The following is a 16,245-nucleotide window of genomic DNA, read 5'->3' as shown; positions in this document are numbered from 1 at the left end:
CGGGAGACAGGAGTAAATCCAGGGGCTGGCTCTGCCCAGCTCAGGAAAGAGAAACTGGGAATGTCTCGGGCTGCAGCGCAGCCGGGCACTTAGTGGGAGCCCCGGAGCCTAGCCCAGACCCACCCAATGCGTGGCACAGAGGTGTCTGATGGGGCGGCGTGGCGGGGGGATCCACTCTGCTCTCCGTGGGGGCCTGTGCTGGGCAGGCAGGTCTGATGGCTTTAGGGGGGTGGTGCCAGGAGCTGGGGGCAAGGGCTCTGCCCAGACAAAATCTCCACTGCTTCCCCCCATTACTGCTCTGGGCTCTTCAGGGGGCCCTGACCCCCATGCCTGAGGGTGGATTCCCCAGTGACGGGCGTGAGCCGGGAGCTGAGCTTCCGAAAAGCTGCCCCTTGCACGGCCGGATCCCCGACGCCTGAGCAGAGCCAGGCCAGGCCCTGCCCACAGAGGACCAGAAACGTGGCCTCCGTCCGCAGAGCCACAGGCAGCATCAGCAGTGTGTGGGGGGGGGACACGGCCTGGCACCCTGGCCCAGGCTTGGGGGAGCTGGGGATGGGGCAGGCAAGGGGAGCGGCCCGCACAGAGCACCCCTGGCCCCCAGGCCCTTTGTTTCTGCAGCGCGCTGCCTCGGAGCTTGAAATAAACCCCAGGCGCCTCGGAGAACAATCCCCACAGCGAGGGCGGCGGGCGCGGGGCCATGTTTATTCAAGGCCGAGTTCATTCCATTCCTGAAACCGAAAGCTGACAGCTGGCGCGTGTGTGACACCGCTGCCATCCCAACCATCCGCCCAGGAGATTCCAGCCGCCCGGCCAGGAGGTGGGAAGGGGCCTGGGCCCGGCCCGAGGCCCCGGTCTGGACCCTGGGTGCCATGGACGACAGGTGCCTGAGGGGGCCAGGTAACCCAACCCCATCTTGGCAGCAGGGCCAGGAGAGACAGTGCTTTGTCTGTGCGCGGGGATGGGGGCTCAGCTCAGCCCACTGGACTCAAGGGATGGGGGCATCTGTTCTATTGGCCCTGGGGGGGATGAGCCCCAGGGGCTGCGCTGCTCCCTGCCCCGTAGCCAGGCAGCACGGTACTGGTGCCTATGGAAAGGGCCCATGTCTGGCCAGAAAGGCCTGAGGCCTGCAACTAACAGATGTCTCGTCTCCTTGGGTAAAGTCCTGGCTGTGCATGGCCCCCTCAGCCCCCCCGGTGCTGGGATCTCAGCCCTCCTGTTTGCTTTGGCCCGGGCAGGCAGGACGCCTCTGCTCCACATTTGGTGCCACGGAGGGAAACAATCGCCATTGATGGGGAGAGGATCTTAAACAGCTTTATTGCAGCAAGGGGGGGAGGCAGCTGTAAGGGGGGACAGGAACGACAGGAGGGGGAAGGGCAGATCCGATCTGAGGGGAGCTGCCCCCCACCCCGGGCCAGTGTCGCGGATGGTCCCAGGAGCAGGCCTTGCTGGGAGGCCAAGCCAGGTGGGCGGAGAGAGCCGACGGCGTCTGCCCCAGGGCGGTGCTGAGCGGCCCTGGCGCCGGAAGAATATGTTTGATATTTAGTTGGTTTTCCAATAAAACAACCTAATATCAAACATATCAGCCAGCGGCAGGGGCAGGGGCGGGGTCCGGCCCGGCGCGCTGTGGAAAAAAAGAGGGAGAGCGTGAGGGTTAACAGCCCCCCACCCCCACCCCCACCCCGGCTGTATCTGGGGCCTGCTCCCCCGGCTCCGTAACGGCTCAGTGTAGAACCGGGCGGGGAGAATGGGCCCCATCCCCCTCACCGCACCCCCACTGCCGGGCTCCTTCCCAGCCCCCTCCCTCACTGTGTGGTCCCTCGGGTGGGCTGGCTCCTTCCCTTCTGGGAGGGGAGCAGAGTTCAGTGAGGTGAGGGGGAGTCAGGACTCCTGGCTCTTGTTCCATTTGTGGGCAAGTCCCTTCCCCACCCTATGCCTCAGTTTCCCCTTCTGTACCATGGGGCTAAGGGTCCTGACCCCCTCACTGAGGGGCTGTGTGGCCTCGTTCGTTGCTGTTTGTACAGCACCTTGAGAGCCCCGTGGGGAGGGGGCTACAGAAGGGCAGGGGGTCCCTGGGCCGCCTCTGGGGAGCCACGTGCCCCATCAGCACCCCCCACTCAGCCCCCTGCCCCAATGCACTGGGCTCCTGGGGAATGATTCCTAGCCAGAGCCTGTGTCCTGCCCCCTGCGGGTCAAAGCCATCCCCGGTGGAGCTGGCAGCCACCGAGTCACTGGTCAGGGAACCTGGCCATGGGTGTGGTCATTAGAATTGGGAGTGCTGCATGCTCTGATACGGACCCCCCCCCATGCCCATATGCCCCCCATGATCTCCCTGTCCCCCCACATCCCACATGACCCTCCCACCCACCCCCATCCCTCCCATGCCCTCCCACACCACCACGATCTCCACACACACTCTCAACACATTCCCCCCACGCACACTCCTTCCCCCTACACCAGCAGGATCTAGGCCAGCAGGACCCTCTGCCCTCCATCTCTCTGCAGCCGCTTGTCACGGAGTGTGGGGGAGTCCGGGCCCTGCACCCCCACTTCCTGGGATTCACCGGGACGTTCAGCCAACCAGTAAAACGGAAGGTTTATTAGACGACAGGAACACAGTCCCAAGCAGGGCTTGTAGGTACAACCAGGACCCCTTAGTCAGATCCCTCTGGGGGGCAGGGAGCTTAGACCCCAGCCTTGGGGTTCCCTTCGTTTTCCCAGACCGCTCCAAACTAACCCCCCTCCAGCCGTCTCCCCCAGCCTTCCCCCGGCTCCTCCAGCCTTTGTCCAGTTTCCCAGGCAAAGGTGTCACCTGGCCCCACCCTCTCCCGGCTCAGGTTACAGGCTCAGGTATCATCCCTCAAGTGAAGTCACCCCCTGCTCTCCCATCCCCCATGCAGACAGTCCCAGTAAAACTCCCCTGCGACATCCCCAGGTCAGTCCTCCACACTCCCTGCTCCATCACACCACTCAGCTGCTGGTGCCCAAAGCTCCAGGAGAGGAGAGGGGTTCCTGAGGCCTGGCCAACGGGGGACTGAACCTCCAGCCAGCCGGCAGGGTCCTTTTCTTGTGTCCATCCCGGTTCCCCTCTGCACACACATGCCCCAGGCGTGCCCCCACACCCTTGCACCGCCCATAGCTGCTCCCCTGGCCAGCGTGGCTGCAGCCACCCACCCTGGGGCTGAGTCCGGCTCTAGATGTTTTGGACGGGAGGGAGACGCAGTGTGAGCAACTGTCCCTGGGGGACGGACCCAGGGGCACCAAGCCTGTGAGATCAGCGTCCCTGCCACCCGCCAGGGGTTGGCGTTACAGACGGGAGCGCATTTCACCCCTAGCGCCAGGCAGGAGCATGAGCCCCGTTGTCCTGATGGGGAAACTGAAGCACAGACTGGGGAAGAGACAGTAGGTCAGAGAACCCAGCGTCCTCACTCCAGCCCTGCTCCCCGCCCATCCTCCCAGCAGCCGGCCCTGCTTCCCGGGGATGTCGGGGCTACGGAAGACTAACCCCCGACCCCCCGTTCTGTGGCTCTGACCAGTCTGTCTCCAGCTGCCCACTTGTGCCATGGGGGCGAGGACGCAGCCCAGACCCACCACCCAGGAGAGGGAGCCCCATGGCTGGCTGCACAGTGCAGCACGCGGCTCGCTCCTGATCACGGTAGTGACCAGTTCACTGGATGCTTGCGGGGGGTAGGAGGGGGGGAGGCTGGACTTGGGGTCCTAGATTCACCTGCTCTGTCTGCAGGGGTCTGTTCTCGGAAAGCCCAGCTCTGCTGGGGGTGGGGGTGGGGGGATGCTGGATGGAAGCGCAAGGCCCCCCCTTCACAAAAGCCTCTCCCAGGTGGTGCTGTTGACAGCAGGGTCTCCCCCAGGTTCTGACTACACCTTGTCTCCCCCCCACGCCCCCCAGACCAGGGATAGCACCCGCACCCCGGTCCTGGCTAGGGAGGGGTCTGGGAAATGCCTCTCGGCACCGGGGCACAGAGCAGATCAGGAGGGTCGTGTATCTGGAGGAGTCTGGTGGGCTCAGCCTGGAGAGCTAATGCCTGGAGGAGCCCAGAGGCTACGGTGATGGGCACAGGACGGGACGCATGGACAGGCAGGTCTGAGAGCCTGCCTGGGGACCTGTGGGAGTGGCCGTGTCCTATGGATGGAGAGAGGGTGTCCAGGGCTAGATCTCTGTGACCCTCAGCAGCTAGAGGTGCGGCCTTGCCCCTGCTATTCAGCCAGGGCAGGGCAGGTGGGACGGTAGGTGCCGTCAGACACCCCCGCTTTGCTGCACCGAACTCCCCCATCACAGAGAGGAGCCAGGGATTGGAGCCAAGGCAGGAGCGCTAGCCCCCGGAGAGCAGCCGAAGCAGCGCGAGCTGGGCCGGGGGCCCGTCCTCCAGCGCCAACGAGAAGGGCAGCTTGCCCCACGCCTGTGACCAGCCACAACCACCCCTGGCCTGCTGCGGGTAGCAGGAGGGTTCCCGAGGCTCCGTGCCCCTCACTGCCCTGCCGGTGCTGGCAGTCCGTCCCGAGAAACGAGGGTGAATGCTGGAGCCGGGGCCTTACCTGAGCCGGGCGTGCTGACCGGGCGCTCCCCGTGTGGCTCTGGGTCGGGCTGCACGCGCGGCTCCGGTTTATAAACGCACTCGGCTGCGTCCCGTGGGGGGAATCGCACACTCGAGCGGCCGGACCACGCACACGTGTCCTCGTTCCCAGTAATTACCACCCATCAATCCCCACCCCCCCGCCTTCCGAGTTAAATTATCCCCCGATCAATGCGGTTCGATCCGCCTGCGCTGCTGCCAGCTGCCCCCGAGCCACGAGCCGCAGTTGCTAGCCCGCACCCCGTCGATAACAGGAGCTGTTTCCAAAGAACTCCCCCCCCGTCCCCCATCACCCCAGCCCCGCTCCCCGGCCCTCGGCCAGCACCGTCGAGACGCCTGAGCATGTGGGGGCAGAGGTGTGAAATCCACAGGGGTGAAGCCAGGTGGGGCACGACCCCCTCCCCGCACAGGGCTGAATCCTGCTGTCCAGATGCAGAGAGCTCCCCGCCCTGCGTCTCCAGCCCCAACAGGGTGAACTGCCCTGCTCCAGCAATCGGTGGCTAAGGCACCCGGCCGGCCTGCGATGGCAGCACCAAACTCACCCTGCCCGGGAACGTCGGGCCCCAGGCTCCTTCCCCTTGCACTGCCCAGCAGGCAGCGAGCTAGTGCAGGGGGCAGCAAGCTCCAGCGAGGGGCACTCACGCACACAGCAGCCAAACCAGATAGCCGGCCTAGCCCCCCCCCCCCCCCGGGTGTGACCCCCTCCCCACTATTGACCCCTGTGCAAAGCTCACCCCATGGGCGCCTGTCACACCCGCATGGCAGGGCTGCCGGAGGGGCAGGGTGGGTCTGGCTCAGGTGCTGCAGGCAGTGGGGTGGCTGGGTCAGTGCTGACCCAGTGGTGTGATGCTAGGGGACAGGGCCCTGCTGGAGGCGGCACCTTTCAGCTAAGGACCATCACCAATAGAATGAATTAATTGAAATGCTGAGTGCCTGCCCCCCATGGTCACTAGAGACCTTGCGTCCCGGCTCACCAGCATGGGGGATGGGGGTGACCCTCGGCATCCTGCCCAGAGTCCAGCTCGGAAATTACACTCCACTGCATTAATTCCCACTTTCTGGCCCAAACTCTTGGGAGGCTGTTCAGCTGCTGTTGTGCCCCAGCCCAGAGGCAGCCGCATCTCAGTGCCGGGTGAGCGTCCCTGTATAAACAGCTGTCACATCCAACCCCAGAGGCAGCCGCATCTCAGCACCGGATGAGCGCCCCTGTATAAACAGCTGTCACATCCAACCCCAGAGGCAGCCGCATCTCAGCACCGGATGAGCGCCCCTGTATAAACAACTGTCACATCCAACCCCAGAGGCAGCCGCATCTCAGCACTGGGTGCGCAATCCTCATATAACTAGCTGCCCATGACCTACTCCAGATGTGGCATCTCCATGGCGGAAGCAGGCCCAGCAAGAGACATTTGGGGACCCTCCCATTTCACTTTATTTACACATTACAGATGTTGTGGGGGCCCCCTGAACGTGAGTCCCCAGTACAATTATCACCCCCCCAGCCCGGGCTGGAAGGGCAGAGTCTGGCTCTCGTGTGCTGTTATGGCTGGAAGGAGCTTCGGGCCGGGAGAGGAAACCGGGGTGCGTTATTGGCCTGGTGTGACGGGGCTGGTGTGTTGGAGGGGAGAAGCTTGTGGGGCTTGTGGCGGGGTGGGGGGCAGGCGTGCTCTGGGACAGCTCCTTGTCGCTTCGTTTCCCACTGGCTCGCCGGCTCCCATGCAGCTCCGGGCCAGGTGTCCGTGCATGCAGGCAGCTCCTAGCAGAGGGGACCTGGCCAGGTCACTGGGCTGCTCCCCACCCACCAGGGGGGCCAGAGCTCTGATGGGCTGGGCGACCCTGTGGGGGGCAGCGGGGCCTGCAACACTGAAGGGATGGGTGGAGAGGGAGCGGGAGCCCCTAGGGTGAGCTGTTCTCACCAGGGAGCCAGAGAGCTGTGCCTGGTTCTCGGAGAGTGAAGGGTGGGCTTGGCACCAGGACTCCTGGGTTCTAGCCTGGCTCTGGGAGGGGAGTGGGGTCTGCTGGGTTTGGGAAGCCAGGACTCCTGAGTTCTAGCCCCACTCTGGGAGGGGAGTGGGGTCTGCTGGGTTTGGGAAGCCAGGACTCCTGGGTTCTAGCCTGGCTCTGGGAGGGGAGTGGGGTCTGCTGGATTTTGGGGGAGGGGGCAGCCAAGACTCCTGGGTTCTCTTCTCAGCTCAGCCACAGACTAGGTGGGTGACCACGGACAAGTCCCTCCCCCTCTGTTTGCCCCTGTTTGCCCAGCTGCGAAAGGGGGTGATGGCAGCCCCTCCAGGGCAGGGGGCTATTACAGAGGGTGGGGTGCCTACTTCTGCTCTCACCCCCATGCAGCCCCCCTGGCCTTGCCCTAGAGCCCGGCTGGCGTCAGCAGGGCAGGGCCAGGCCCTTCCTGGCGGTCTCCCCTCACTGGCGACTGGGGGGGGGGGTTACTCTGTCGGCATCAGGGGCTCTCCCTCCTCATGGCCCAGCTCTGGTGCAGACCATTAGTTCCCGCTGCCCCCTCCCCCACTGACACATCGATCCCTTTGTCCTGGCAACAGATGGCCCCGGGGGGGGGGGGGGGGGGGGAGGCAGAGAGCAGCCCCCCCCCCTGCCCATCCCCAACCACAGCGACTTGGGGTCCCAGCATCCCCTCAGCCACAGGGGCCCCAGACCCATCCCGGTGTTCCACGGGCAGGTCCTGTCTGCTGGGCTCCTTCCCCAGCCCTGCCTTGGGGCCCTCTCCCCCTGGGCCATGGAGGGCTGTGGGGAGGGGGAGAGGTCCCCGTGGTGCTGTGACCTCCTCCTGCTGGCTGATGGAGGGAGCTGCTCTGGGCTTGGTCCCAGCCGCAGGGGGGGAAGATGTGAACGGAAGAACGGGGCTTGGGGGACCTTGAGCATCCCCGTCCCCAGCTGGGAGAGACAAGGAAGGGACGGGAAAGGCACAGGCCCCCTGCACGGATCCTGGGCATGAGCCGCTCACCGCCCCTTGCTCTGCACCCCGGGCTCAGTCAGCCCCGTCTCCAGGGACAAAGCTGGGCACTGCAGGGCCAGAGCGCCTCACATCTGAGCCGAACAGCTGGGGTGGATGGGGCATGCCCAGGCAGGGTGGGGTGAGGGGGTGGGTCTCCGGGATGGGGGGGAGGGTGCCACGGGCCCTGGCGCGTGTCCCTGATGGCTGATCTGATGTGAGCCGACAGACGCGCTAATGAAAGGCCCCTCTTGGGAGGGGGCCGCGGGCTTGCTCCAGCCCTGTCAATACGCTGAGCCAGGCCGGGCGCTGACGGCCCCTCGGGCGGGGAGCCACCAAGGTCAGGCCGAGGGGAGAGACTCAGCACAAACTCCGGGGTTGGGGGGCAACAAACCCAAGTGCAGATCCATGGGCCGTGGGCCGAGGGGTGTCCAGGGGCTAGCCGGGCTGCAGGCCCATGGGCTCCAAGGGAGAGCTGGGGGGCGGGGGGAGGCTGCCCACGTTTTCAGACCACTCAGGAGTGTGTGTTTGGGGGGCTGACCCTCGAACGAGACCAGCATTTCACTGCAGCCAGCAGCTCCCCCCACTTCCCTCTGCACTGGGCCTGTGCCACCTGCCCCCATGCGAAGGGGGGGCCGTGCTGCTCAGTCAGAACAGAACATGAGGGGCCGGGCAGAGCCGGGCCTGCGGGACTCCTTGTGCGTCTGGATGTGGCCCCCCCAGCTCCATCCTCCAAGCGTGTGGCCAGAGAGACAGCGGCTCAGGGGAGGGGGTGTCATGTGTGGCCTGGCGGCTCTGCTCCGTGCACTGTCCCTTCACATGGGGCCATGCTGCTCCCCCCCCTCCCTGAACCGCCCGCTCCCAGCCTGAACCCCAGGGCCCGAGGGGTGCCTGACGCAGGCTGTGCCGGGACCCCAGGGCCAGGCTGCAGTCGTGACCCGTTCCAGGTGCCATGGAGGGGCCTGTGGGCTACTTGCGGGCATGGGGGGCGGGAGGCAGAGGGTCAGGGAGGAAGCCCCCCTCCATGTGTGACCCCCTTCCCCAGGGGATGGGGGTGTCCCTGGGGGAGAGGTTGGGCCTTGTTCCCCCACTGGCAGGGAGGATCCAGGCTCCACAGGCTGATCTTGCACTCGGGCATGAGCTGGCCTGGCCTGGGTTCGTCCCTGCCAAACAGCCCTGCTCCCCCCTGGCTTCTCTGTCCTGGGAAGCCGGGACCGGGGGAGAGGGGGGGAATCGTCAGCTGAACGGGCTGTGACGGTCCCGTGGTACGGAAAGGGGCGTCGTGCGTGGGAGCAGAGAGGTTGTTTATCTCTGTACTTGGCACCGGAGCGACCGGCGCTGGACGCCTGCGTCCGGGTCTGGTGCCTGCAGTCCAAGGAGGACGTGGCTACGTTGGAGGGGGCTCAGCGAGGAGGGTTAGAAAACCTGCCGCCCAGCGGGAGGCTCCAGCAGCTCCATGTGTTTCGCTGAACAAAGCGAAGGCTCAGGGGTGACTTGAGCCCAGGGGATCGTACCTGCCTGGGAACGGCTGCTTGTGCCTGGGCTCTCCAATCCAGCAGGCAAAGGCCTGACACAACCCGAGGGCTGGAAGCTGGGGCTAGGCAAACTCAGACTGGACATAAGGGGCAGATTTTTCATGAACCCCTGGAACAATTTACCCAGGGCTGGGGGGATGCTGCAACCCCGCAGGGCCGGTTCCCTGAAAGCTCTGTTCTAGTCCCGTCAGGAATCTCTGGCGGCAGAGGTCCGGCCTGTGCTCCAGGCCATCGGATGAGATGATCACAGTGGTCCCCTCTGGCCTTGGACTGTAGGAATCGGCTGGGGCTGGGGGAGACAAGTCGCAGTCGGGGGTGGGGGGGAAAGGAGGAGGGAGGTTGGTTCTGCCAAACCCTTCCTAGACAGGACGATTGCCCCTGAAAGCCCCCGACCCCTCTCCTGGAGCTGGGGGGAGAAGCCGGGCTGGCGGGACGGGGCAGGCAGGGTGAGTGATCCCAGGCTATAAATACAAAGGCCTGTGACATGCACCTTTTGTTATCTGCCCTTTCGAGCCGGAGCAGCTGAGCGGGTGCCCTGGCCTGGCTCAGAGTGGCTCCTGGAACAGGCCCGTGGCCGCGGAGGGCGTGTGCGAGGTTTGTGAGCCTGTGATGTGTCGGGATGTGTGTGTGTGTGTGTGTGTGTGTGTGTGGGTGGGGTCAGTGGTGCTAGGGCGAAGTGTTTTGTGGGTGCAGCGAGGGAACATGTATGTCTGTTGGGGGTGCATGGGGAGGTGAGTCCGTACCCTGGGGATCCCCTTCTGGGACCCCCTCACTCTGCACTGACAGCGCCGGGAGGTGTCTCCTGCTTCGGCCAGTGCCCCCAGGTCGGGGATTCGAGCTCCAGGGACCGCAGTGAGGCCAGGCTGGGCACAGAGCCAGGCAGTGCAGCGCTGGCTGTGCAGAGCGTGCGGGTTGGCACCTGGGCGCTATGCTCTCACCAGGGGGCGTGTGCATGCGTGTGAGTGCACACGCGTGTGTGCATGTGTCGCGTGTTCAGACATGCTTCCTCTCATGCCCAGCCCCCTCCTTGCTGGAATGCTGTCGCTCCAGTTCCCTCTGCACCCCTCAGCCACAGCATGTCTCCATCGCTGCTGAGTCCAACGTCCCTTCCCTGAGCTGGGGCGACCCGGATCCTGACACCAGCCAGCCAGCAATGGGGGCCTTGCACCCCACGGGGGGGGGGGGGGGGGGCGTCATCGCCCTGGAGCTGGGAAATCCTGGGGGCACAGATGGGCTGGGGGGGGGTTCCCCACAGCTCTAGCTAACCCCATCCCACGCAGTGCTAAGCTCCAGGGGACGGGGCATTACGCTGCAGTGAGGCCACCAGTTGCGGCTCTGGCACGCAGGGATCTGGGTGCCCCACACTGGTAGCGCATCTCCAGCGGTCAGGGCTGCTCCATCTTGCCTTTAGTTGCATTAACCCACTTGGCCACCAGGTGTCAGAGACGGTTCACAGATGACACGTGCAGACACGGGGGGGGGGTGTGTGTGTGTGTGTGTGTGTGTGTGTGTGTGTGTGTGTGTGTGTGTGTGTGTGTGTGTGTGTGTGTGTGTGTGTGTGTGTTCAGCTGCAAGTTGCTGGATAGTTTCAAGGGGCGTCCTTGGATTCCATTTTCCAGGACTCCTGGGTTCTGTCCCCATCTCTGGGAGGGGAGTGGGGTCCGGTGGGTTAGCAGGGTGCTGGTGGTGGGGGAAGGGGACTGGGAGCCAGGACTCCTGGGCTTTTCTATACCTGGCTGTGCCACTAACTTGTGGTGTAATCTTGGCGCAAGATCCTTCTGTGCCCCCTGCCTCAGTTTCCCCTCGATACAGTGCTGATAATGCTGCTGCCAGGGCCTGGGATGGGAAGGGCAAAGGGAGGCCTAAGGTCTCTTGGGAATTCTAGTGACACAACCCACTTCCTCCCTGGCTCAGTGCGTGGCCCAGCGTCAAGGTGCCGAGTGCCCCGGAGCCGGCTGGCCGCCCGCCTGCAGGCCCTGCGCAGACTCGGTGCCCACACGGACCGGAGCTGCCCCCAGAGGGAGATGCTCACACACACATTAGACACATTATTCCAACCCCATTGGTGGGGCTTACACGGCATAATGGGGAGGGTGGCAGGGGAGCTCCCCCCCCCCAGCAGAGAGGCCAAGGTCTCTGCTAAATCCATGGAGTTTCTTCAAATCTGCCCCACGACATGGTGTCTCCGGCTGCCTCTGGGCTGCCCCCCCAGTGCCGGGATCTAAACGCCGCCTCAGGCTGCTCCGCTTAGCTCCACACTTTAATATTCTCGGGAGGTTTTGACGCTGTCTCTGAAATAGCAACAGCCACGACTGTCCCGTCGGGAAGGCGGCTCTGGGGCAGGACAGGGAAGTGCTGTAAGGTGCAAAGCCTGGGGTCCCCTGGAAACCTGGGCCGCTGCGGGTCGCAGTTTGGCGGAGCGAGGGGGCCGGTGTGGGCAGGTCGCTGCTCCCCAGAGCTGGGTGCTCACAGCCTCTCCACATAGAAGGACTTCCCCCCCTGGTTCAGCTCGCGCTGGTGCTGCAGGTGCTCGCAGTGTAGAAGGTAGCGCAGGGCTGCGCGCCGGACCTGGCAGGGAGGCCAAGAGCTGTGTGAGAAGCCAGGACCCCTCTGCGCTTCCCTGGCATCTGGCTGGTCCCATTGCCTGCTGCAGGGCAGGGTGGAAACCAGCCCACTCCCCCCCCCCAGCAGGAAGGGGTCTCGCTCAGTGTCCCCCACCATGTGGGCAGCAGCGGAGCCTGCAGTGGGGAGGGCCGTGGGCTGGGCCTGACCCTCCCCTCGCACTGCACCTCTGGGGGGACTGGGACTCGGTGGGATGGGCAGATCTGCAAAGGCAGCGGGGGAGCCGCTGGCTCTGTGACTTGGTCGAGCCGTATCCCTCCAAACGAAACACTCCCCGCCCCCTCGCCCCAATCCCGCTGCCCCTCACCCACGAGGAGCCGACTCCTGCCCTGCTGGGGCCAGAGGCTTGTGGTGCAAAGGGGACCTGGACGGAGCTGGCTGCGGCGATGCCCAGGGTGGGTGATCTCCCCTGGCGTCCCCTGCCCCGTTCTCACTGCGCAAAGCGGGTGTGAAAGGTGCCCAGCCTGGAACCCCTGCTACCAGCACGAGCCTTTGCAGCCACGCTGCCCGCTGGCCCTGCTCCTCCAGGGTCAGCGCCCCTCTGCTCGCCCCAGCCGTACCATCAGCAGTGCCTTGTTAGCGAAGCCAAGCTCCTCTGCAACGCCGGCCCGCAGGTTCTGGCAGCCCTTCACCAGCCTCTTCTCCTCCTGCTTCTCCCTCTGGAGACAGAGGACACGGCCCCACTGCCAGCTGTGGGGACGAGAGGCCGGGGGAGGGGGGCACTGAGACAGGGCAGCCTTTGCAGCTCTCCCCGGCGCAGAGGGGAGTGAGTTACATGGAAACGCAGAATGAGGCTGAGGGGGACAGAACCAAACCCCTCACCCCCGGGCTGAGTTTTACACCATTGCCTGAGTCAGCACCTGGCTGCAGTGAGTCAGTGGAACCTCCCTGCCGCCTCCCCCGCCCCCGCAGGGCTCTCAAGCTGCCAGTCACAACGCACGTGACGCTTTCACTTTTGTTTCCTAACGTTCAGGTTCCTGGGCACTGAATGGCTGCTTAGTCCCCTGACGTGGGAGAGCCGGCTCCCTCCCTGCTGCTCTGCATGCCTCAGTTTCCCCTCCCTCCTCGTCTTGTCTGTTTAGAGCACGAGGTCCGTGGGGCAGGGACTGTCTCTTGCTCTGTGTCTAGGCAGCTCCCAACACAACAGCCCCCCCGCCCCTCCCCGGCCTGGCGACTGGTGGGCTCTAAATCACACCCACAGCCTGGGCTTGGGGCTCCCCTCACATCTGGGGTTAGGGACATGACGCGATTGAGGAGAAAAGGGGCATTTACTCTGGGCTGTGCAAAGCGGGTGGAAGCTGGGGGGGTTTGCACCGGTGGGAAGGACAGGCCAGGAAGCGGGCGACTGGGGCCAGCTTAGCTCTGACTGTGCTGACCGCAAAGCGGGCTCTCCAGGGAAACAAGCCCTAGTGCCTGCAGCTCCCGCGATGGTCGCTCTGTGCTTGGGGGATAAACGTCCAAACAACCAGGGATGGTTCTCCAGGCCCCTGGTTCCCAGGCCCCAGCTGGGCTGCCCAGAGCCGCCCGGGGGGGGGGGGGGGGGAGGCAAGTGGGGCAATTTGCCCCAGGCCCTGCAGGGGCCCCCATGAGAATATAGTATTCTATAGTATTGCAACTTTTTTTTATGGAAGGGGCCCCGAAATTGCTTTGCCCCAGGCTCCCTGAATCCTCTGGGCAGCCCTGGGGCTGCCCCACAGAGCTCACCAGGAGGGCCCCAGCCTGCGGCCACTGAACTTCCTTGCTGACATCCATGGGCAGGATCAGGCCCCAAGCCAAGAGGTGAGGGGAGCTTTGTCTGGTCCCGGGCCTGTGGCTAGAGCCACATGAGCAGCCCCCACTGCGTGCCTGGAGCCCCTCTGATTTGAATGGAGCTGGGGGCAGATGTCAGGGGCCATCGATAGGGGCCCTTAGCAACCATCACTTCCAGCAGCCCCAGCTGGGCTCAGCGGAGCCGCCTCCGCCCTCGCTGGCTTCTCCTCCCGGCCCGGGATCCGAGGGAAGGGGCCAATTGCTTTGCTCTGGGGAGAGGGGATGGCCCTGGGCTGCACTCAGAGGTGGAGTTGAAAGGGAGCTGGAGGCAAGAGCAAACGGGACAAATGCTCAGTTTTGCCAAAAAAGTGGGGTGTGACCCCTAGGGGTGTGTGGAGGAACATGCGGGGGGGGGGGGGGGCGCGAGCAGCAACACCCGTCCTGAGCTGGAGAGAGAGCTCGGGAGAGCGGCTTGGGCCAACCCAGCCCTGCATGGGTTGGCAGGTGGGCGGGGGGGCTGGTTGTGTGCATGGGGGGGGGCGGGAGTAGTGGAGGCCTCAGGCCGGCCCCACTTTGGGGGGACAGCTGTCCTTGGGCTGGCCCCATGTGGTGTCCCATTTCCCCTTTGGGAAAATATGGTCACCTTACCCCCACAGTTCCCTTTGTCAGTAGCCCCCTGCCACCCCCCGGCGCTCTGCTGCTGGACGTGCTGGGCGTTATTATTCCACAGAGAAGTGGCTTTAATCACAGTAACGAAGAGTTAGAAACCGCCCTCCACAAACCCATTTACCTTTTAACCAGATTCTGGTAGGCAGCCTCCTTCTTCACCAGCTGCAATCAGAACGGCACATTCAGGCCTGGGCCCAGCCTCTCCCAGGCTGTATTGCTACCCACAACTAGCAGCTGGGAGGAGGCAAAATCACCAAGCCCGGCAAGGGAAAGTGATTGATTGATTCAAAGGGCCTCCCATTTCGGGTGGCGGAGGGGTGACAGCTCCTAGCACCCGGCACCCTGACGGGTCCCAAAGTGCTTTGTACAGTGATATATGAAATAGGAGAGGGAGGACTCCCAGCACTACCGTGCAGCCACCTCTGCAGCGCAACCTGGCAGCTGGCTAGCAGAGCACATCCGCACTGCGCAGTAGTTTAGGGTAGAATGTGAATACTCACGCTGGGTTTCGCTGGGAGGCTGGGCTTGATGCCCCGAGTCTTACAAGTGCCACTGTTTTAAGAGTCACAAGCAGTCAGGACCTGCGTGTTATAATCCCCTCCAGCTGCTGGGAGCCCTCAGTGGCCAGACAACAGAGCCGAGCCCATGAACAGAGTGCTCCAGGGCAGGCAGTGGGAGATGACCGGCCAAGGGGGCGAGTGAGCCTTTGGCATCTCTCTGCAGGGCGGTTGCCCCGGGGGGTAGGGCAGGGAAAGCGGGGCCTGACTGGGGAGCTCTGCTGGGGGCGCTGTCTCCTCCCTTAACGCCCCAGGGAGGACAGGGTTTGGCCTGGGGACACCCCAGGATGGGGCAAGGGGATGCTGATTGGATACAGTGTAGCATGAAGAAGAGACCAGGGCTGTGGCCGTGGGCAGAATCCAGCCCTAAGGAGTGAGATGGGACACAAGCCTCTCCCCACGTCTATGGCATTGATGAGACCCGCCCCCTATGCAGCTGGGAGCCGCTCAGCCCCACGGGCTGCTGCCATCAAAGGGGCTTGGCGAGGCCCAGTTTGGCCTTCACAGGCAACCCCGCAGGCCCCGTTCCCCTCCGTTCTATGTTCTCAGGGGCTGCCCTCCTGCCCACCCATCCCGGGCCCTGACTCCCTGCCTGTCTCCCCCGCACTGTCTCTACACCCTGCCTGCCCCCCCCCCCACAGGGCCCTGGATCTATGCCCTGCTCCCCCCCAGGCCCTGGCTGGAGCCCTGCCCTCCCCCATCTCTACACCCTCCTGCCCACCCCTCCCAGGCCCTGTCTCCCTGCCTGTCTCCCCCGCACCATCTGTACACCCTGACTGCCCCACCCAGGGCCCTGGATCTATGCCCTGCCCCCCCATCTCTACACCCTGCCCCCCCCCCCTGCCCAGGGCCCTGAATCTATGCCCTCCCCCTCCCAGGGCCCTGGCTCCATGCCCTGCCCCCCATCTCTACACCCTCCTGCCCCTCCCCGACCCTGGCTGCAGCCCTGCCCGTCCCCCCCGTCCTACCTCCTCTTCCCTCAGGAGCTGCTGGAGCGAGGGGGCGTTGCTGCTCTTGCCCAGTTTTTCCCTGCCAGGTGCCATTGTCACGGGGCGGGCGCTGGGCTCTGGGGGCAGCTGCCGTCCCGTTACCGTTTGGCTCCCTGGTCACCATGGCAGCAGCAGACGCTTTAGAACCGTGAGACCAAGCCAGAGGCTCTGCCTGGGGGATCCGTGTTGCCCGAGGGAGTGGGCAGAGCTGAGCTCAGTCGCCCCGTGGCTGGGGCCTGGGTGCTCACCAGTCCCGGTATCCCCCACCCAGGGAGCTGCAGGAGACCCCTGCTCAATTAAAGGGTGAGGACAGTTTAATGAGCCCCATGTCTTTGTTCCTGTCGCTTCCAATCGCCCGCTGCCCTGGAACCGTCCCTCCCGCTGCAGAAGGCAAGGGACAAATCCTGCAGCCCTTGGCCCGGGAGCTTCACCCGCACGAGCCGGATCCTGTGAACACAGCAGGGAAACGCGCCCCCTTTGCCAGCGAGCCCCCCCATGCAATCACGAAGGAAACGTTGCTAGCGGAGCAGGGGTGCAGGGCCCCAGGTGCCGTGCGATGCACACACCTAC

General features: G+C 64.6%; 1 protein-coding gene across 1 annotated transcript; it reads right to left on the bottom strand.

The window, feature by feature from the left end:
• Positions 1 to 11,555: 11,555 nt before the first annotated feature.
• Positions 11,556 to 15,799, bottom strand: CFAP141 (cilia and flagella associated protein 141). The gene is given in 5 exon segments (XM_065419875.1): positions 11,556 to 11,657; positions 12,272 to 12,401; positions 14,251 to 14,291; positions 15,655 to 15,759; positions 15,761 to 15,799. Coding segments are annotated over 5 exon segments (417 nt in total).
• Between the last annotated feature and the right edge of the window lie 446 nt (positions 15,800 to 16,245).

This window comes from Emys orbicularis, chromosome 20 (assembly GCF_028017835.1).
Source record: "Emys orbicularis isolate rEmyOrb1 chromosome 20, rEmyOrb1.hap1, whole genome shotgun sequence".
Taxonomy (NCBI): domain Eukaryota; kingdom Metazoa; phylum Chordata; order Testudines; family Emydidae; genus Emys; species Emys orbicularis.
This window is presented reverse-complemented; position numbering and strand designations above follow the sequence as displayed.